Here is a 22050-nt window from a genome sequence, read left to right as displayed (position 1 = left end):
AGGCCGCGGGTGCGGATAGTGAGGCTCAAGTGTGGTTCCAGAGAAATAAGTGAAAACCGCATATGCGGTTGGTTAGACCGCAGGAGCGAGAAAAGGACCGTAGGTGCAGAATCCCTGGATCAGAAAGTATATAAGTTCCCCTTCGCGAAACTTGGGTTGTGTTCCACCATTTTTACCCGGAGTTGAAGCTTTTTAGAGGGTTTTGAAGAGGGAATCAAGGGGGTTTTCATTGAGGTGGGTTTCTTGAACCTAAAACTCGATTCTATGTTGATTTTCAGTTGTTTAAGCATGAAATTTATAAGATTAAGGGTGAAAAATTGGGAAATTAGGGCTTGAAATTGGAGAGAAAAAATTGAGGATTTGAGGGGTCATTTGAGGTCCAATTTTGATGTTCTTGGTATGTATGAACTCATAGGAGGATAAGGATTCTATTGATATAATTTTTATCGGATTCCGAGATATGAGCCCGGGGGACGGGTTTGACCAATTTCAAAAAAATTTTATGTAATTTGATTATTTTCGCATGGGCTTCGTTCCCTTAGCATATATTGATGTTATGATTCTGATTTTAGATAGATTCGACGCGAGTTGAGGCCGAGTCGAGAGGCAAGGGCGTCGCGGAGTAGGATTTCATCCGGTTTGAGGTAAGTAATGATTGTAAATCTAGACTTGAGGGTATGAAACCCCGAAATTTCGTATTGTTTTAATAAATGAGGTGACGCACATGTTAGGTGACAGGCGTGTGGGCGTGCAACCATAGGGATTGTGACTTGGTCCGTCCCGTGGCGATTGTATAGTTGCATATGTTGATATATTGTATATGATATCCATGTGTTTTAGAAATGAATTTATTAACTTGGGCTGAATGCCATGTTTGGGGTCTTTGTGCCGAACTATTTAGACCTTTAGGGGTATTTTACTACTTTCCTCATACTGTTTTGATTTGAAAGCATATCCTCGGTCATGTTTTACCTGTTTATTGTTTAATCCGGTTTCATTACTCTACTTCTTAATATATGAAAATTGTTTGGTCTGAGTTTTCCTGATTTTTCACTGAAATGCCCGAGTGGCCGTGTGGTTAATGACTGAGAGAGGTTGAGGACCCAATGGTGAGAATTATACATATATCATGGATCGGGCTGCACGCCACAGCGATATTTATATATATGGATCGGGTTGCATGCCGCAGCGAGTTATATATTGGATTGGGTTGCACGCCGCAGCGATATGACGCTCGGGCTATAGGAGCCCTTCCGGAGTCTGTACACCCCCAATGAGCGTAGTCAATTATATATTATGGATCGGGCGGCACGCCGCACTGGTTATTATTATGGGATATCTATTGAGCCGGAGTGCTGAGTGTAAGTGCTGATTGAGGAGAGCTGAGTCACGAGTGACTGAGAGGCTTGCCCGAGAGGCTATACTTATGAGTGATACTTTGTCTGAGGGGCTTGTTTATGAGATTTTTTGTCTTCACTCTTCTTTTATACTGAGCCTCTATTGAAAAATGTTGAATAAACGCTTTAAAAGATTTTCATTAAAATTGGAGTTTTTACGAGGTATTTAGTTATTGAACTGCAGATTTTAACTTTGATATTTCTGTTGAAATTCTTGATAAAGTATGCATATGATTTTAATTGCTCGTCACTGCACTCAAACTTTATTTACTATAGTTACTTACTGAGTTGGCGTACTCACGTTACTCCCTGCACCTTGTGTGCAGATCCAGGTGCCCGAGCATCAGAGTGAGAGCTTGCAACACCTTCAGAGTCTTATCTGGAGATTGCAAGGTAGTTGTACGGCGTTCGCAACCCTGCCTTTCTCCTTCCTATCCTAGTACTTTGTATTTCAGACTTATTTTGTAGTAATTAGACAGTGTTGGGTTGTACTTAGTGGCTCATGACTAGTGACACCAGATTTGGGCTGTGTTGATGTATTTACGTACTTGTTTCCGCGTATTTCTTTTGATATTTTAAAAATGAAAGATTTGATACTTAATCTGTTTAGAAAAATAAATTTTACAAAAGGTCTTCACATTGTTTGTGTTGTTTTGGCTGGCCTAGTACAATAATAACATCTAAATGTTAGTTGAAGCAAGTAATATAAAATTTAGAGTTAAAATGATTACAAGGACCTTCACCCCTAAGTGAGGTAAGTCATGTTCCTTTTGGACATTCTCTAATAATCAAACACCAAAAAATGACATATGTAAAAAAATATTTTCCTGAAAAATAATTTTCGTTACACCAAACATCCCCTCAATGGCATTATCACGACACATATATAGAGAGTAAGAAAACTTCCGCGCATTTGCTATTTTGATAACAAGCCTTTATTGCTTACGAGATAGTACATGTAAATTTTCAAGACCAATAATTATTTAGTTAATTCTTTTTCCCTAATTTAAGAGATGTCATTTCATGATTATTTTGCTATGTCGTTGTGTAAATAAATACTATACTAAATATCCTAGATCTCTATGTCCATTTAACTAATAATGAAGATTAGTTTTGGCAAGGTGACAGCTATACAACACCTTTTCTTTTCCAAAATCAACCAAACGACAAAGATCTGTAATTTGTACTATTGAGTATTGACTTTCGAACAAACAGCCTTGTATAGAGAAATGTAACCTCTCTAGTGTTTTGCGATAATGAAGCAAGGAATTAGTGCTTTGAAGTCTTGGACAGACAACTAATTCAAACGTCAGTGACTCATTCATTGACACCGACAGTTTTTAGCTACGTAGTGAAATCAAACTGGACACTGGTAGATCTCAGATTTCCTGGATCGGACACCTCAATTAAAGTTTATCACCTACACCCAGAGATGGTGTCGTACACGGTACAGGCGCATCCAATGCATAGCATTTAAGAATTTTACCCTCAAACGCATAAAAATAAGGAAATACGCAGCTTCCCTCCTACCATACATAATTAGGAACACCACCAACCAGTTCTTAATTTGGAAACAGGATTTGGTCCATTTTCAAATCGAAATATAAATCCTACTCTCATGAAATTGCGGTGTACTTCTGTCCAAAACCCATATCTTATCTCCTAAAGAATTCTTTCAACTCGGTCCAAAGGCGGAGATAGACCATTAGCTACATGGTGAGGCTAGAATCCTATATTTATATATTAAAATTTTCATTAAATATATATAAATATCTAATTGTGAACCCCATAACTAAGATTAGCTATGGGTTCAATGACAAATTCAGAATACATAAACTTCAAATCCCGCTCCGCCTCTGCGAGCAAAGTTGCATAAGAGATCAAGTTGACTAGAGAATCAAGATTCAAGAAGAGATATTATTGCAATATAGTCTAGCAAACCCTCTCCCGCAACATAACAGATACTGCATATGTAGCAAATGTATATGAATCCGAGTCAAAAACAATGCCACTTCTTTTTATTAGCATGGGAGGTCTACAATAACTAAATCTAGATCAAGGGCAAACTCTCTAACAGTAGTAGATATCCATGAACGCGAAATTAAGCAAGAAGGAAGGTAACAAATATACTAATACTAAACTTTACATTATACTGAGTACGACTATATTGCCATATATTTCTCCAAAACTACAACTGCATCAGACACATGAGAAGACAAAACCATACCTCAACTAGAAAATACCAAGCTACCAAAATACTGAATCCTTTCAAAATGGCAGGCTCTTAGAAGTTGAGCTTGATGTGAGGGACTTCAAATGATCAGAAGGAACAAATTCATGGGGTAAGTTAGCCCTCTTCACTATCCTCTTCATGTTACTCTGCAAGCTCTGCTGAACTAATTGCTTCACTGCTTTTTTCTCTTCACTCATCATATCATCATCCATCCGATCTTTCGATTGAACACTTGAAGAATATGCCGTAGAAGCTTGTGGGGCAGATATTGTCGCGCCCACACCACCACCTCCATAGTTTTCAGAAACTTGCTTTCCTTTGTCCACCCTCAAGGATTCCAAAATTCTGGATGCCCGCTTTTGAGCTAATGTGCTGCCTAAAAGTGTCAATTCGAGCAGGGCTGAAGCAACTCCAGCCTCAATCATTGTCTGTCTATCTCCATATGACTTGTGAGCCATCACCATCAAAATGTATGATGCTTTCTCTTGGCAACCTGGTGCATCCGTCCAACTCAGAATATCAATCAACATGGGGAAGACATCGGGTACACTACTAATTGCCTTCCGGGCCTCTGCCACTGATACTACATTGCAAAGAATGGACAGAATTCTCTCTGTTACATCCATATCTCCCAATTTGTTCATGAGATAAGGTATGAGATCGCTCTCAAGTATGGTGATAACGTTCAAAGGCGAGATGGAAAGGTTGTAAAGCGCTCGCAACGAGTCTTGTCTAGCCTGACAACTGTTTGTGTTCTCCACATTCTTCAGAGTTTTCACCAGAAATGCAATTGCTCCAGATGAACCAATTATGGGTTTATTGGAGTCCAACGCACTCAATCCAAGAAAATTAGCAACTACAGCTTCAGCGACCTCTGGGTTTGGGAATTCAATTACTACTAGCTTGAGCATCTTGTGGACAGCCCCTGCCTTGACGATAGCTGCTTTATTTCTACATTTAAAAACGAAAAATAGCAAAAATTAGCTACCATTGTTATGTACTCCTACTATACTAGAGAATGGATTTAAACTATATGCACCGAATGTGTAACAAAAAAATTTACACCATAAATTTTTTTAACTTGTTAGCAAGTTACTTACAAATAACACCGTCAGCATAGAACTTAAACTCGACTAGAATAAGGCAATCGGTATACTGAATCAAGCACAATGAAAACAATAAAACTTACGCATCATTGCCAATTCCAAGGTTAAGCAGAGCATAGAGAGCGGCGATCTGAGAAACGGAATCTTCTGAATCAAGCAATGCTATGAGCGGTGGAATCGCTCCGAGCAAAGCAAGGGTGGTTCTGGCGTCGGAGTCCTCTTTAGTAAACCGCCGGACCTCCTTGGCTCCTTCCAAAACGGCGTCGACGTGGCTACTCTGTAAGCGTTTGACTACTCCCTTAAACTCCTCCAACATTTGCTCCTTTCGCCGGACGTCCTCTTCGTTCTCTGACGACTCCGACAGCCTCAACAGCTCCGACAACCTGTCGGATCCGGCAGGTTTCTTCTGTTTTTCGTTGCGTTCACATTTAGATCTTAGGTTGACGGGATCGACAGGTCCCGGTCCCGGCGGTGGCTGGTCGGAAGGAGACCTGGAAGCACGCTTGTGACGTCCGCCGCCACCGCAGCGGAAGGCGTCGAGGATCATGCGGCGGAAAGAAGCGCGAGAAAAAGAAGACCATAGCTTGAAGTGATCAGGTCCGGGAGGAGTGGAAGAAGGACGGTCGAGGACGACCGATGCCACGTCATTTCCGCGATGACACTTGCCCATTCTAGTTTTCAGCAATGCTGCATTACACGACGGTTGATTGTTACCTCGGGAAGGGAGCACGGAGGCGCGTGTTTCTTACTTTCTCCGAACTAAACAAACTCTAAAAGCAGCAGCAGAATAGCTAACGCACTACTTAGGTGTGCTCAAGGAGTGGAGAGTGCAGCGCTGTGGAGTGGAGTCTACTATATTTATATTAAATGATTGAATTATTAAAAAAGAAAGAGGGACAGGGACAGTGACAGTGACAGTGTGGAGGGAGGAAAGTAATAATAATGGTGTGGAGGGAAGAGAAAGTAGTGGGAAAAAAGGGAAGAATGTACACCGTCTAAACTCTAAAACAAGCCATTTCCCAGACCCCAGTTCACCACCGACCCCAGTCTCCCAAATTTAAAAAATCTTCTTCGCCATAAATTGTTGAGGAAAGTTAGCAGTTAGCACTTTGCTTGGCACTTTTGGACGAGACAAAACCGTGGTAGTCATTTGGTACCAAATTATGTTATAGTGTCAAAATTATATTACAATGAATAGATAGATAATCATTTGATAATCTGTATAGGAATTTTTACCTATATAGAGAGAGAGAATAGGTGATGTGGCACCGTCTGCATTACTATTTATCTTTTTTGTTGTTTTTTTGGCATTTTCCTTAAATTTTTCCATTTTTTAAATGTTCTACTAAGAAAAACTGAACAGACACTTCTTTTCCGTTACAAGGAAACAGTCACGTCTTTAATTCACTTAATTAGCCTTTTCTTAATTCCTCCCACCTGCCGGTATTTATTACCCATTTGCTACAGTTTTCCCCTTCTTTAAAATTGCCAAGAAATGGGTATGAAGAAGCAAAGAGCATATTAAGAAAATGGAGAGGAATTGGATAGTGGTCATAACATGAAAATCCATAAGCGTTTCTAACAGATCTGAAAATCCATAACATGAAAATGAATTCTTGAAATGACTGTATTATTTTTGGGTTTTTTTACTTCTTTTTCACCGTACATTTTTAACCATTCAGTTTAATTTTCTTGAAAGTAAGCCATCTGTTTTGCACTTTCACTCTTTCTCTTTCAATAGATAGTTTTCAATCGTTTCAGGTGGAACATTGAAATATCTACAAGTATAGCCAAATCAATATCCATTCTTCCTCATGATAATCTTTTATTAATGGCAATTATTCTTGGTATGTTTATCACAACTAACAGTTGGAAACTCTTACACTAAGAACTGTCCTTTTCGTTTATTGTAAAATATTTGTTGTCAAAACTCATTAATTTATTCACAAACTACAGGATTGTTCATCGCATTGCCTACAATCATTGCTCATGGAATAACAATGGTTTCCCTCTCTATTCATCATTGTTTTGCAGTCATGGTTGTTGTTCAACTACTGCTATTGAACTTTGAAGTGTTCTTTTTCATATTGCAATTCAAAAGTCATATCTCCAACGAAGTTCATCACTGTACCAAGAACTGGAGAAACCAAGGTTGATGCTTTGAGGAGAGGACTTCCTCTGTTAGTTATTATAAATTTATACGTTAATTCAGTTAAATTTATATTATTTATCAGATTTACTAAATTCTTGATATAAATAAAACCTTCTTTGACAAGACTTTAACGTAATTGATAGCTCTATAGTCTAAACTAAACGTGGGTATAAGATAATCATTTTGGATGACACTAACAAGATACGTAATCGCAGGTATAAGTATGTGCATATATAGAAGCTTTGATCATTCCAAACATTTGTGGGATAAATGCAAGTGTAGAGGACGATGTGGTCAATGCTTTATAGCAAAGTTCAAGAACTTGATATTTTTGCGTGGGGAGGCTTTCTGTTAATTGATATTTTTCAATTTTAAATATTATCTCTTGGGATTAGTGATGTTAATAATCATATGTTAGAGAATAATCATTTTTCTATTTTTCATATGTAATAAAAATTAGTCGTGAAATTTGTAATATGGAGAGCTTTGAAATATTTTGTTGACTCTATCTCACCTAAATTTACAACAAGATCACATCATAGGTTTACCTTTTTATGATCGCGCGAATTACGGACAAATTAACTAGTTATAGAAATAATTACAAGAAAATACACATAATTTCACACCATAACAAAAAATAGTCCATATTTTTAAGTTTTACCCGACCTAGCCCATATTGTACATATTTTGAAAACAGGAGCTCTTGCAAATTCAAAATATGTATTCTTACAATTATTGCTTCTAAAAGCTATAGAGTTAAATTTATGTTCTCACAACCATTGCTTTCACTCTCTCTTCTTCTCACATCTTTTACAAATGCTTCAAGGGCCATCCGCCATTACCGCTTCTCTCCGTATATCACCTGGTTGCAATGCAAAAAAATTAAAGAGCAAAAGTCCACCATTGAAGGCCATTCAAACTTTGGTTTCGAAAATATGACTTTTTGAGTTTGTTAGTTGTTTGGATTGGGTATTGTTCTAATTGATTGAAAATATCAAAAGGAGTTCAAAATTTAAATTTGAAGTGATTTTGAGTAGATTTGAGCAAGATTTGAGTTAAATTTCAGAAAAGACACAAGGAAATAGACGAAGTTAATTTTTTGTATAATTATGTATAATCTTGTATAATAGTGTATATGAGTGTATAAACACATCTTATACACTTTTATACACCTTTATACAAGCATCTATAGACGAACTTCTTCCACGATTTTCAGTTACAATTCTTGTTCAAAACTCGTCCAAATCTTCATTAAATGACTTCAAATTATATATACAACCTCCTTATATTATTTCTAACAAGTCTAAATAACACCCACTCCAAATTTCTCATAAAATTAAATTCGGAATTTAAGCCCACATATTTAAGCTTGTTAAAATTCTAATTTTCACCACCCAAGTGGATTTGGTTTGTTGAACTAATATTTGAGTCACAGTTACTGATTCGAAAATTAACTTAAAAGCTTGAGCAATCTTTTTTAAAAAATAAATTGTAATTTTGAGAACCTATTATAGTTGGATGCTGAATCTTAGCCTATTATTTTTGGGCTAGTTGGTTGTAAATTGAAATATGGGCTATAAAATTGAAAAGTAGGGAGCGCAGTTGTTTTTATGTGAAATTTTCGTAAAAATAGCACGGTATAGCCAGTTTTCGGATTGGTCATTCAAAAATAGCCAGTGTTTACGAAGTCAGTAAATAATAGCCAGTATTTTGCTGCAACAGAGACCGGTCCAGCATAATATATTGGAGTTCGGTGCACCTGTGTATGAACTCCAGCATATTATGTTGGACCGATATACTTTGTTGACTCCAGTATAATATACTAGAGACTGGAGCACCGGTGCTCCAAACTCTAGTATATTATACTAGACAATTATACTTGCTGGAACTCCAGCATAATATGATGGAGTTCCAACATACTTATCCTGGAACTCCAGTATAATATGTTGGAGTTCAAGCATACTTATGCTGGAACTCCAGTATGATATACTAGCATATTTTCAGAGTTTTGAATAGTGTTTTCACTCAGATTTATTTTTACATGAAATGTGACTAAATTTCGAGTACTTTTGAAACTGGACTATTTTTGAACGACCAGTTGTAAATATGGCTATTTTTGAATTTCTTCCAAAAATTTCCCTATATAATATAGGATCCGGTTCCCTTCCTGTATAGGATCTCTCCAATTTCAGTAGTGGAGGTCTAATTTAATGACATATGTCATTTTTCAAATCCAAAGGTCAAGATTAACTCAATCCCTAAACTATGGTTAAAACTAAATATTCCTATAATTTAGCCTTTCTTTAAATGTAGAATCCTTTATTTACGGGGATAGTGGGATACGGTACCACTAGGAAGAATATGTTCTTCTCGATCAGCATTTTGTGAAACAGCTTTTAATCTTAATTATTCAACTTGCTATGTGTGTTTAAGGAATACAATTTCTCACATTATTAAATATTAATTTCCTACTTTATTCTCAAAAAGTTCAGTTGAGACATTTTAACAAATACATCGTAGACATTTTTAACATGGGCAATTTGACACTACAAAAATCATAAGAGGTTTAATTTAACACTACAAAAATCATAAGAGGTATAAGACTGAAGTAGAACTTGTTCTGTTGCCGTCGCTCTTTACCCAAAAAAATATTTTGCTCAACCATTGATTTCGTTTTTCTCCTTGCAATTTTGTGTTGTTGTTGTAGTAGTTTGTAAATGGTTTAATCTTTTGTTTTCTGGCGCCAAAGAATCGTTTCCTTTGATAAGAAAATATTTTCCCAATCAAAATGAAATTCTCAGCAAGATTTTCGGATAGTTGATTTCTCTTTCCAATTTTGATACTAACCCAGTAAGAGAATGTAGTTTAGTCATGGTTTAGTCCAAATAAACTTTGGCCCTTAGATATGAAGGATGACAGATGTCATTAAATTAGACATGCACTTATGAAAATGGAGAGATATTGTACAGGAGTTGGGCCAAATCCTATATTATATATGGAATTTATTTACTATCTAATCAAGTTTTAACTTAATTATGTGGCATATTAATAATTATCCTTTTATGTTAGGGATTCAATAAGGAATCAGTTATTTTCCTATCCCTGCACTTTCTCTCTCTCCGTCTCTCTCTCTCCGTCTCTCTCTCTCTCTTTCTCTCCTTCGCTGTTCTTTCTTCAAATTTTTTTCCTTCATTTTTCTCGGCTTTTTATCCTCTTTTTCTTTTCAGAAATTCATCAATAAGTTTCTTTTTTTTTTAATATAGAGTTTTAACTTAGCAATTTCCTTTCATGTTACATAATTGGTGTTTCAATTAAAATTATCAATCAATAAATTTTGAAGATATTTGACTCTCCACCATTGACAACAATTAAAAAGTTTCGAAACTTTGAATTCGAATTTGGATTTCAAAATATACTATTTGTTTGGATTGGATGTTGTTTCAAACGATTGGTAATATTTTTTGGAGTTTATATCTCAATTTTGAAGGTGTTTGACAAAGATTAGAGTTGATCTTTGCTGGATTTCAGATTGAAAGAAGAAGAAAAAGAAGAAGGCGAAGACATGGGATACTGTATACATATACATTGTGTTAAAATTGTATTATAGTTGTATATAAATTATTTTTAAGTTGTATTTTTTTTTAGCAAATATACCATTAGGTTGGCTGCCTAGTGGCTAATTTATTTTGCACTCTATTTGTAGTTTCATATTTTTTTAATTTAAATGTTATATAAAAGTTAAAAATCAGTTGTACAGTGTATGAATCGTTATATGAAATTTGTATTTAAGTTATAAATACTATCTTTTTACATATAAGTTGTTGATATGCATCAAAACTATAACGAGAGAGGAATTTTAATTGAAATTTCAGAGAGGAAGAAGAACACGCTACATACAAAATATATACAAAGTATATACAAAATGCGTACAAAAGACATATTGTATAAAATTTGTATGAAAATTATATATAAGTTGTACGATGTTGTAACTAGATTTAACTGGTAAGAAAGATGTATGAAAGTTGTAAATAAGTTGTATACTGTATAATTAGTTGTATGGAATTTATTTTTAGTTTGTATGTTGTTGTAGATGTATCATATTTGTATGAAATTTATTTTTTATTTGTATGTTGTTGTACCATACATTTTTTTCTTACTCGATTTGGTAAAGGAAAAAAATAGAGAATTAATTCCAAATCGGCTCATGTGTATTGATTCATGTTTGTTTGAACTAAAAAATCAAGGACTCAATTTTGCAAATTGCTTTGCCGCCCTATAGCATCTTTAAACAATGACTCAAATTTAAAAAATTTGGATTCAATTACAATGATTGGGTGCTTTTGAAGTGGTTAATCACGAAATTCTAGGGAATTACCCTCAATTTCTTATCAATATTTCCCCAACTATTCTTTTTAATGCTTTTTTTTCTTTTCTTTTTCTTTGTCGAGATGCTAGAATTGAGGAATCATTGACCGAAAAAGAAACTTGATAAAAGAGGGAATAAAGAGGATTTCCATTGTCTGAGCTGATATGGGTTAAGAGTATGCCATGTAAAATAGCTTTAAAAAGATTCAATTTTTACAATAACATATGACGACTGTTTAGCAACCAATAAACCAATTATCTCTGGGATGGAAAATGGCGGAACAGACTGATAACATTGTCAATATCTTGTTGAAACTTTGGGATGACAAAAGTTGTAATGCCTCGATCAATTTTTTCTTTTCTGAGACATTTTATTTTTGTAATTGTTGTGTGAATCACGCTTTAGAGAAGGAAATACAACTGGAAAGAGACTCCTTAAAGGAATTGTATATGAATTGTACAAAATAGTTATAAAGGGTAAATTACAAATCTAAGACGATTTTGGTAAATAAGTTTGAAATACTGTATATGAAGAAAAAAATGTGTAATGACCCGACCTGTCATTTTGAGTATTTGCATTTTCCTCGGTAGTTTGAGGGCACGAGTATCTCCGTATGATGTATATGACTTATGTAAATCGTCGGTTTTGGTTTTCAGGTTATTCGAAATCGATTTGGAAGATTGAATTTCATAATTGAAGCTTTAAGTTGGAGAGTTGACCAAGTTTGACTTTTTAGTAGTTGACCTCATATTGGAGGTTTGATGATTCTGTTAGGTCTGGATGGTGATTTTGGACTCAGGCGTATATCTGGATTTGCATTTGGATGTTTCTAGAAGGTTTCAGCACTAATTGGTGCAAGTTGGAAATTCGAAGGTTTGGAAAGTTCATAAGTTTGACCGGGAGTTGACTTTGATGATATTAGATTTGTATTGTGGTTCCGAGAATTGGAGTAGCTTCGTTATATCATTTGGGGTGTGTGTACAAAATTTGAGTTCATTCCGTATTTATTTAATATGTTTCGGCACCAGTTTTAGAAGTTGAAAGTTCAAAAGTTCATTAAGTACGATTTGGGGTGTGATTCATTATTTCGATGTTGTTATGCATGATTTGAGGCCTCGAGTATGTCCGTGTTATATTATGAGACTTTTTGGTATATTTGGACGGGGTCTCGAGTGGCTCGAATGAGTTTCAGACGAGGTTTGGATCATTTTGTTGTGTGTCACATTGCTGAAGAAGTGTTGGTTCTGGTATTTCTGCATCTGCGGAAAAATGGACGCAGCTGCGAGTCCGCAGATGCGGGCAATTGGTGGCAGACGTGCAAACAGGCTTGGATGGGGAATCATCGCAGATGCGGAGGAAGAGGCGTACATGCGTGTGTGCAGAAGCGAAATCATTAGGCGCAGAAGCGGAGTCTTGCGCATGAGCGAAGAGGAGCTTGCACCTGCGATGTCGCAGAAGAGGAAATTGTTTTGCAGGTGTGAGTGGTCGGCTGGTTAGTTGTTCCGTAGGTGACGGAAACTTTGATAAATACCTAGAGTTCCCCATCTTCCATAAAAGGCCTACCAATACTGTCTTTCAATTCATACTTGATAGCCTCAACTTTAGGATGGCATGTTAGAAAACCAAGTTCCTTAACATGGTGGGGCACCACACTAGCCAAATCATGCCTAAGTAGTATCCCCAGCGATGTGATGGAATACATCCAATTGCCTTCCCATATTACCAACCAAATTGACAAAATTCAAAGAAATCCAAAGAAACTTTATTTGGGGAACTACTCCTATGAAAAGGAAACTCCACATGGTTAAGTGGGCCACTGTCACCAAGCTAAAGAATAGGGGAGGCTTAGGCCTTCAGCAGGCACAACTAAAATACAACACTTGCCATACCAGCCTAGCTTGGAGACTCTATAATAACACAAACTCCATCTGGGCTAGGGTGCTCAAGGGAAAGAACTGTAGTGGAATAGGCAATAAGGTTAAGGCTAAACAAGAACATGGCAGTGTATCCTAGAGGGCTGGAAGATATGCATAAAAGGCTTTAGATGAGTTGTTCACAATGAGGATATGGTTAGATTTCTTACTGACACATGGTTTCCCAGCATGCAACCATTAGATACAATCCTTAAAGGTCTGTGGCATCAGAATGACATGAACAACAAGATAAATGCAATATACTCCAATGGGATTTGGGATTTCACCTCCATCCACTACCAATCCCTCATGTCATCAGCATCATAATCCAAAATACCTTCATCTCTAACTCTACCACAGTTGAGGACAAGCACATCCGGAACCTTAGCTCTAATGAGTTGTTTAGTGCTAAATCTGCCTACTCTTTCATAGATGTACACATGCACCATGACACTACTCAAGAAGATCACTTCAGTTGGATTTGGAAACTATGAACCCCTAATAAGGTCGAGTATTTGGCTCATGCAGTAGAACACACTGCCTATAGGGAACCACTTATACCACATAGGCCTGAGAATAAATCCTAACTGCTGGAGTAGAAGACATAAATCATAGGAGTATCTTTTTTGAATGCATAAATGCTAAAGAATTCTGGCAACATGTGCTGTACCCGTGCAACCATAGCTAACCCTTAATTTACCACCCTTTTTCAATGGTTATTGTGAAGACACATGGCATAAGCTTCAAAATGTTGATTTCAAAGCTTGCGTCAGTTGGAAACAACTACTGCCTTTCTGCCTATGGGCCATTTGGCACACCAGAAACTCTAATATTTTCGAGAAGAAGAAGAATCATATTAATGTCAACCAAACAATTGCTAAAGCTATTGAATATCATCATGTTGCTGCTTCACATAAACCTGCCACAAACACTAGGACCTTATACCTGAAGTGGCAATCACCAGACATAGATTTTTATAAGCTAAACACTAATGGGGCTGCTTGCATAAATACAGGAAAAATGGGCATTAGTGTCACGACCCAAACTGAAGGGCCATGACTAGCACCCGACCACACTTGCCGAGCACTAACGTACATTTCATCTAACCTTCATTATTATCTTTTAGGGCTGACGAGATCAATATAAATGGTAGACCTAGATCATGGACAACCAGAAATGAAATATGATGGCATGAACATACATAGTAGGGGATGACCAGACAATCAAGAAACTACATATAAGGTATGAGCTACCACGCTACTATGAAAGACTATACAACAAAAACTAGCCGACAAGGCATACCAAACTATACATGAGCCGACACCTGTCTATGAGCCTCTAAAAGAACATAAGTGTTGCAACATAGCCGGAACAGGGCCCCGACATACCCATAATGTCTATAACAAAAATTGCATACCAAGACCAAGGCAAGTCCGGAGAAGGGATCTCGCCAATCACCGCTGAACTGGACAGTCTACTGTGGTGGGGGAGCTGCACCTGTCTGTCTATCAGGACCTGCAGCACGACATGCAGCGTCCACAAATAAAAGGACGTCAGTACGAATAAAGTACTGAGTATGTAAGGCAAGGAACCCGAAATAAAAGGACCATCCTGATGCATCCTACTTGCTACCTGTGCATTCATTTGCCTCGAACATGCTTGTTGACCAGCTTAATTGAAATCATTGTGAGAACCGATGAATAAAATGGGTTGTTTTAAGAAATTCCAAAAAAAAAAATAGTTTTAAATCTTGAAAAAAAGGTGTTTAATAAAAAAAAATTGAAAATGATTTTTTTTAGTGTATGTTTTCAAAATGAGTTTTGACTTTATTAAATTAAATTTCAGATACAAAATGAGCACCACACAAAACCCCCCATCCACGAATACAAACGAGTTTCTATTTCAGCTTCAAATGTGGTGGTATGAATTAGGCGAAGATGGTCAAAAATGGGTCGTCAAGCATTTGGGAAATCTCACGGATATTATGAAAGTTAAACCCCGTGATGATCTGATTGCGGCGTTAGTAACTTTTTGGGACCCTGTTCACAATGTCTTTCGTTTCTCTGATTTCGAGCTTACTCCTACATTAGAGGAGATAGCTGGATATGCTGGTTTTGACGGAAGTCTAAGAAATCAAAACCTGATATTCACAAAGGCTCCCTCGGTACATCGATTCTTCGGTCTTCTGAACATCAGTAATCAAATCAGGAAAAGCAATGTCATCAACGGATGTTGTTCTTTCAACTTCTTATATTCAAGGTTCGGAAAGCCAGATGGATTTGAAATTCATGAGAAAGGCCTTACTAACAAGCAAAACAAAGACACTTGGCAGATTCACCGTCGCTTTGCCTTCATGGTGGTTTTTCTAGGAATCATGGTCTTCCCGAACAAAGAGCGAACAATTGATATTCGCACCGCGAAAGTTGTGCAAGTCCTCACCACCAAGGAAAATCACACCCTTGTCCCCATCATTCTCTTAGACATTTATTGGGCGTTGACTTTATGTAAATCAGGAGCGAAAGTCTTCGAAGGATGCAAAATTTTGTTGCAAATGTGGATGATTGAACATCTCCAACAACAACCCAAGATCATACAGTATGGGCCAAACAATGATAATTGCATCGAGAGTTATGAGGAAAGAATAAAAGATTATAAGTCTCCAGAAGGGATAGAAGCATGGGTATCTCATCTAAGGGCTTTAACGGCAAATCAAATTGAGTGGACTTTGGGATGGCTCCCGATGAGGGAAGTGATACACATGTCAACCTCAAATAGTTATTTGCTACTATTGGGATTGAGAAGCATCCAGCCATATGCGCCACTAAGAGTCCTAAGACAACTAGGGAGATATCAAGTAGTTCCTGATGATGAAGATTTGAGTATGCAAGTAATCGAATTACACCCAGAAGCCACTATTCCCGAGGCTCTACTTCAGCAGATGTGGAATGGATGTCGATACTTGAAAAGTGATACTCAAGTCCCAGACACTACAAAGGGTGAGATAAATCCTGGATATGCAAGGTGGTTTGAAAAACGGTCTCGCGTGGATGATGTACCAGAACCTGAGCTAAGAAGGCCAACAAAAAGACCCCATATTCAAAACTTTAATGATAAAATCCAAGAGCGGTTGATCTGGGGAGAAAAGGAAAAAGGGTACAAAGCAACTATCCATGCCCTAAAGGAAAATCTGAGGAGCCTCAGTCTGGAGAAAGATTTGCAAGCACAAGAAGCCGAAGGCGAGAAGAAGAGTCTAGCTTGTGAGAATGAAAATCTTCATGCTCGATTTCAAAAAATGAAAAAGGCTTCTGAAACACCAATGAGGAGTTGGAAGGATCAAAAAACCATCGCCAATCTTTTTGAAAGAATGCAAGATTATGATTCCATTCTTGCTACAAACGAAAGGGCGTTGAGCAAAGCAAAAGAAAGAATCCAACAATTAAACGAAGAAGCCAGATCTAATAAGGAACGCCAAGTAAGGCAATCCGAAGAAGACATGGCACAATTCAAGAAGGAAAAAGACCATTGGATACGTTCAGAAGACCAACTTCGTGCACAACTAGAAGAGGCAAGAAGATACAACCGAGAACATCAACAAGAGGACATCGACAAAGAAAGAGCGCAGGCAAGATTAGAGCAGGCCAGACTCCGAGCTCTATTAGAGTCAGCTCTAGATCATGAAGACCGTGTCAGGGATATAGCCACCACTCGCCAGCAGCAATTGCAGAGCCAGGGCCAACGTCTCCAAGATTTCAGGGCACAAATCCACGACCTGGCGGTCTACACCTCTCAAATTTATGTAAACTGCCAAGAAATGGATTATGAAAGGTTTACAGAGCATGCACCCACTTTTGCCCGTCATCTAGCAATGGAGTTGGAAAGGATGTATCGTACGCTGGGAGGTCATCCAGGTCAAGCCCCACATTGAGCAGATAATCTAATAATTAACAACAAAAGTGGAAAGTGGGGCATGTTGTGAGATGTTAAGAGTTGTATCTTTTATTTTGATTTAAGTGTGTGTGTTTCAAACCATTTTCTTATAAAGTTTTCAAATGTAATGTTTGTTCATCTTTGTATAATGAATAAAAGTGTTTGCCTTATGTCCGAACTACGCAAGGTCTGATTCATGCGGGGGCATGATACGTAGGCAATCTCTATAAGATTCGACCACCACAATAAAATATATATAAGAAAATAAAATAAAATAAGAGTGAACAACAATAAAAGACCAAGAAAAGCTGGGATGACGCAAGCAGCCGAGCAAATGCATAATAGAAATGGGTTATTTGTCTAGGAGCATTGCATCTCAACGTGTAATTATATATGTGTTAAACTCTCAAAACTAACAAGTTTGTTCATTTCCAGAATTCAAGCAGTTAGTTTCTCTAAAGAGTATACTGGCATATTATCATTATCACACGAGATCAAAAGGACCAATACCCGAAAGTATGTCTATCCCAGATGTTGACACAGGTATTGAGCTAGAGGAGATGGATGTCGGGAAAATGAAAGAAGAGATGTTTAAACTCAAGCAGCAAATGGCTGAAATGTACCAGGCCTGGTCTACAGGGCAGTTACCCCCATCTTACCCAACTAACCCTGCTTCATCAATGGCCCAAACTCAGGATAATCTTACCACTGAATTATCCCCAAATTTCCCCATTTACCAACACTACTGAGGCACCACCTCTCAGACACCGCAGTCTCCCCCTCCTAAACTAGTTCCATACTTTCCTCCACCTATAACTCCTGTCTTTGTGGCACCTCCCACAGCTACACTCCACAAATCTCCTAGTGAGCCTACATTCCAGGCCCAGGACAACCAATATTACCCCCGGAGCCCCCTCAAAGCCTTCGAAATCCATTCAACTACTCCTCGTTTTGACCTCCCAACCGAAATTGACAAGCCAGCCAAAAATGCTGAACAAGAAGAAATGTTCAGGAAGGTCAAAAGTCTAGAACAATCATTCCGAGACATGCAGGGATTAGGTGGGCAAGTCAGTGTAGCTTACAAGGATTTGTGCTTGTTCCCAAATGTACAATTACCAGTTGGTTTCAAGATGCCTAAATTTGACCTATACGATGGGCACGGCGACCCAGTAGCCCACTTAAGGGGTTTCTGTAGCAAGATGCGAGGAGCTGGGGGAAAGGATGAATTATTGATGGCTTACTTCAGTCAAAGTCTAAGCGGATCAGCTTTGGAGTGGTATACACGCCAGGACCATGGGAGATGGTACACCTGGGATGACCTGGCACAGGCATTCACATACCATTTCCAATACAATCTGGAAATCATCCCAGATCGACTATCTTTGACAAAATTTGAGAAGAAACACAATGAAAGTTTCAGAGAGTATGGCTTCCGGTGGAGAGAACAGGCAGCAAGAGTGGATCCTCCTATGAAGGAGAGTGAAATGGTAGACTACTTCCTCCAAGCCTTGGAACCAACTTACTATGCCCATTTGGTTTCAGCGGTAGGGAAATCATTCAACGAGGTAGTGAAGATGGGAGGTATGGTGGAAGAAGGCCTCAAGACAAATAAAATTATGAGCTATTCAGCAATTAAGGCAGCTACTCAAGCTATTCAAGGCAGGGTAGGAGAAATCGGAAGAAAGAAGAGAGAGGAAGCAGCGGTAGTTGATTCGGGAATTTGGTTGGGACCCAGAGGTTCACCGCCTTACTATAATTAACAACGAACTCGCCAATCAACTTACCACCACAATTCATCCCAACACTACTATCACCCTTCGGAGCCTCATTTTTCCATTAACCATGCTCAAGCATACAATCAGCCACCTGTTCACGCCAATTGGCGTGCTCCTGCCATACCAAGTACTTACCCACGAGCCTATCCCGGACCAGGTTTCAGGCCTAGGCCAGCATTCAGGGGAGAAAGGGAACAGAAAAAGAAAACCTACACTCCATTGGGAGAGTCTTACACTAGTCTGTTCCACAGGCTGAGACAGCTGGACATGCTAAGACCAATACAATCCAAGCTACCCAATCCTCCTCCAAAGAATCTGGACTACACCATTAGCTGTGAGTATTGCTCCGGTACACCAGGCCATGATACGGAGAAATGCTGGCATTTAAAAAATGCAATACAAGAGCTGATTGATACTAATAAAATCGAGGTTCAAACCCCCGAAGCTCCCAATATCAATAGAAATCCAATGCCAGCCCATCAGGAGGCCAATATGATAGAAATCATACAAGCTGATGGGGATACAAAGAAGCCGTCACAAACTGTCATGATGATCAAGTCTCATGAAGCCAAGCCAGATAAGCAGTTAACAGAGGAGAAGCCGGTATCTAAGCAGAACAGAAATGGTGATGAACCATCTGTGGTAGACGAGAAGGGGTCTTCGAGCAAGTTTGCCACAAAGCAAGAAAGGTTGAAAGTGATAGTACCAGGGGTTGCCAGTAAACCCATTGTAGTCGTGGAAAGAGCCCGTGTAGATCGGTTTATTATCAAACATGTAACCCAGCTACCAGTGATCAACAACAAAGCTATTCCATGGAACTATGAGCGGGTGACTGTAATGTACAAGGGAAAAGAAGTCAATGAAGAAGTATGTGAGGTGCAAGGCTTGACTCGTTCGGGAAGATGTTTTACGCCCGAAGAGTTAAGAAAAACTAAAAATAATCCAACACCAATAAAGAGAGCTGTGACGGAAGAAGAAGCGGAAGAGTTTTTAAGAAAAATGAAACTCCATGACTATTCTGTTGTGGATCAATTGAAGAAGACGCCCGCTCAAATTTCATTGTTGTCATTACTGATCCATTCAGAGGAGCACCGTCTGGCTTTGATGAAAATCCTGAATGAGGCTCATGTTCCTGAAAAAATCTCTGTAAATCATTTGGGAAGAATAGCCAACAGAATCTTTGAGGCAAACAGAATTACATTTTCTGATGATGAATTGTCTGTGGAAGGTACTGAGCACAACAGAGCTCTTTACCTCACCGTGAAATGTGAAAACTCTGTAGTAACCCGGGTATTGGTTGACAACGGGTCAAGTGCAAACATTTGCCCTCTCTCCACTTTAAGCAAATTGAAAATCAAAGAGGAGAGGATCCAGAAGAATAGTATTTGCGTACGGGGGTTTGACGGTGGAAGCAGAAATTCATTTGGCGACATAGTGTTGGAACTGACAATAGGGCCAGTTGAATTCACAATGGAGTTTCAAGTACTGGACATAACTGTTTCTTATAATTTGTTGTTAGGTCGACCATGGATCCATGTTGCTAAAGCAGTCCCGTCAACACTACACCAGGCGGTCAAGTTTGAATGGAATCATCAAGAAATAGTTGTGCATGGGGAAGAAAGTTTAAATGCTCACAGCAGTGCCATTGTACCAGTCGAGGGAACAGAAAATGACCAGGGACCATGGGTATACCAAGTGTCCGACACAGTGTCGGTAGAGAAAATTCCAGAGGGAAAGTACCTTCAGAATCCAAAGATAACCTCTGCATTAGTCATGGTAGCCTATGAAATGTTAAAAAATGGTTTTATACCTGGCAAAGGTCTGGGCTCATCTTTGCAAGGAATTATACAACCAGTATCTCTCCCCGAGAACTGGGGAACATTCGGTTTGGGGTTCGTACCCAATGTCAACGACGTAAAAAAGACCAGAAAGCTGAAACAAAAGGCATGGGTTCTGCCAAAACCAGTCTCACATCTATCAAAGTCTTTTGTCAAGACCGGTGCTAAAAATCGCCCGATAACAACAATTCCTAAATCCCTGGTCAATCTTGAGGAGGAATTAATTGAAAGATTCAAGAAATTGTTTGACGATGTGAATATGGTGGAAAGCGGGGAAGGTTGTAGCAACGCAGAAGTTCAATTTGTTGGGCCAGAAACAAAGCTTAATAATTGGAAAGCCACTCCTCTCCCCATTCGAAAGGAGTATTGGTAGTTTATTTTGATTTTCTTTCAGTTTGTTTGGGTTACCTCAGGATTGTAATCCCAATGCTTATCTTACAGTTTGTTTGAAGTGTGCAAACCTTGTTATCTTTCATCATCCAATAAAATACAATTTCCTTTTTCATTATCATTCCTGATCGTTTTCTTTTCATTTTTTTTCTTTTTTCTGTACAGTTCTTTTTACGCTGGCTCTAGTGATATGGCATGCATGAGGAATCCTCAACCCAGTCTTAAAAATCAATCTGGTTCCGAAATATTAATTCAAGAAATATATTGTGATTATGAATCAGAATATGATGAAGATGAGGTTTTTGAAGAGATTAGTAAAGAGTTAATTCACTTTGAGGAAAAAATCAAACCTAACCTGAGTGATACTGAGGACATCAATATAGGGGACACGAGTAATATCCGGGAAACTAAAATAAGTGTCCATCTCGAACCAAAGATCCGAGAATAGTTAATTAAAGCACTCATAGAATTCAAAGATGTTTTTGCATGGTCATATGACGACATGCCGGGCCTGAGCACTGATTTAGTGGTTCACAAATTGCCCACCGATCCAACGGTGCCTCCTGTCAAGCAGAGGCTGAGAAAATTCAAGCCTGATATGAGTGTGAGAATTAAGGAAGAAATCACCAAACAGTTGGAAGCAAAGGTCATTCGAGTCACTCGATATCCTGTTTGGTTAGCTAATATCGTTCCTGTACCAAAGAAAGACGGCAAAATTAGAGTATGCGTCGACTACCGCAATCTCAACAAAGCAAGTCCGAAGGATAATTTCCCATTACCCAATATCCATATTTTGATCGATAATTGTGCCAAGCATGATATAGGATCTTTCGTGGATTGTTATGCCGGGTATCATCAAATTCTAATGGATGAAGAAGATGCAGAAAAGACGGCATTCATCACACCATGGGGAACTTATTGCTACCGGGTAATGCCATTCGGTTTGAAGAACG

At 38.3% G+C, this 22050-nt stretch overlaps 1 protein-coding gene across 1 annotated transcript; it reads right to left on the bottom strand.

Moving 5' to 3' along the window:
• Window positions 1-3393: 3393 nt before the first annotated feature.
• LOC104246743 (U-box domain-containing protein 4) lies at window positions 3394-5761 on the bottom strand. Its single transcript, XM_009802619.2, has 2 exons — window positions 4820-5761; window positions 3394-4581 (listed from the first exon to the last, which is right to left on the bottom strand). The coding sequence occupies exons 1-2, from the start codon at window positions 5404-5406 to the stop codon at window positions 3666-3668; spliced, it is 1503 nt and encodes a 500-aa protein (XP_009800921.2). The 5' UTR covers window positions 5407-5761; the 3' UTR covers window positions 3394-3665.
• Window positions 5762-22050: the final 16289 nt, after the last annotated feature.

The sequence above is a fragment of the Nicotiana sylvestris genome, chromosome 8, assembly GCF_000393655.2.
Source record: "Nicotiana sylvestris chromosome 8, ASM39365v2, whole genome shotgun sequence".
Classification (NCBI taxonomy): Eukaryota; Viridiplantae; Streptophyta; class Magnoliopsida; order Solanales; family Solanaceae; genus Nicotiana; species Nicotiana sylvestris.
The sequence above is the reverse complement of the archived record's forward strand: the minus strand, read 5'-3'. Positions and strand labels throughout refer to the sequence as shown.

What these genes read in the sequence shown, in the direction of transcription:
- LOC104246743 (XM_009802619.2), bottom strand. Translation starts at nt 5,406, where the DNA reads ATGGGCAAGTGTCATCGCGGAAATGACGTGGCATCGGTCGTCCTCGAC. An exon ending in CTTGGAATTGGCAATGATGC is followed by an intron (nt 4,582 to 4,819) that starts GTAAGTTTTATT and finishes TTTTAAATGTAG; the next exon opens with AAATAAAGCAGCTATCGTCA.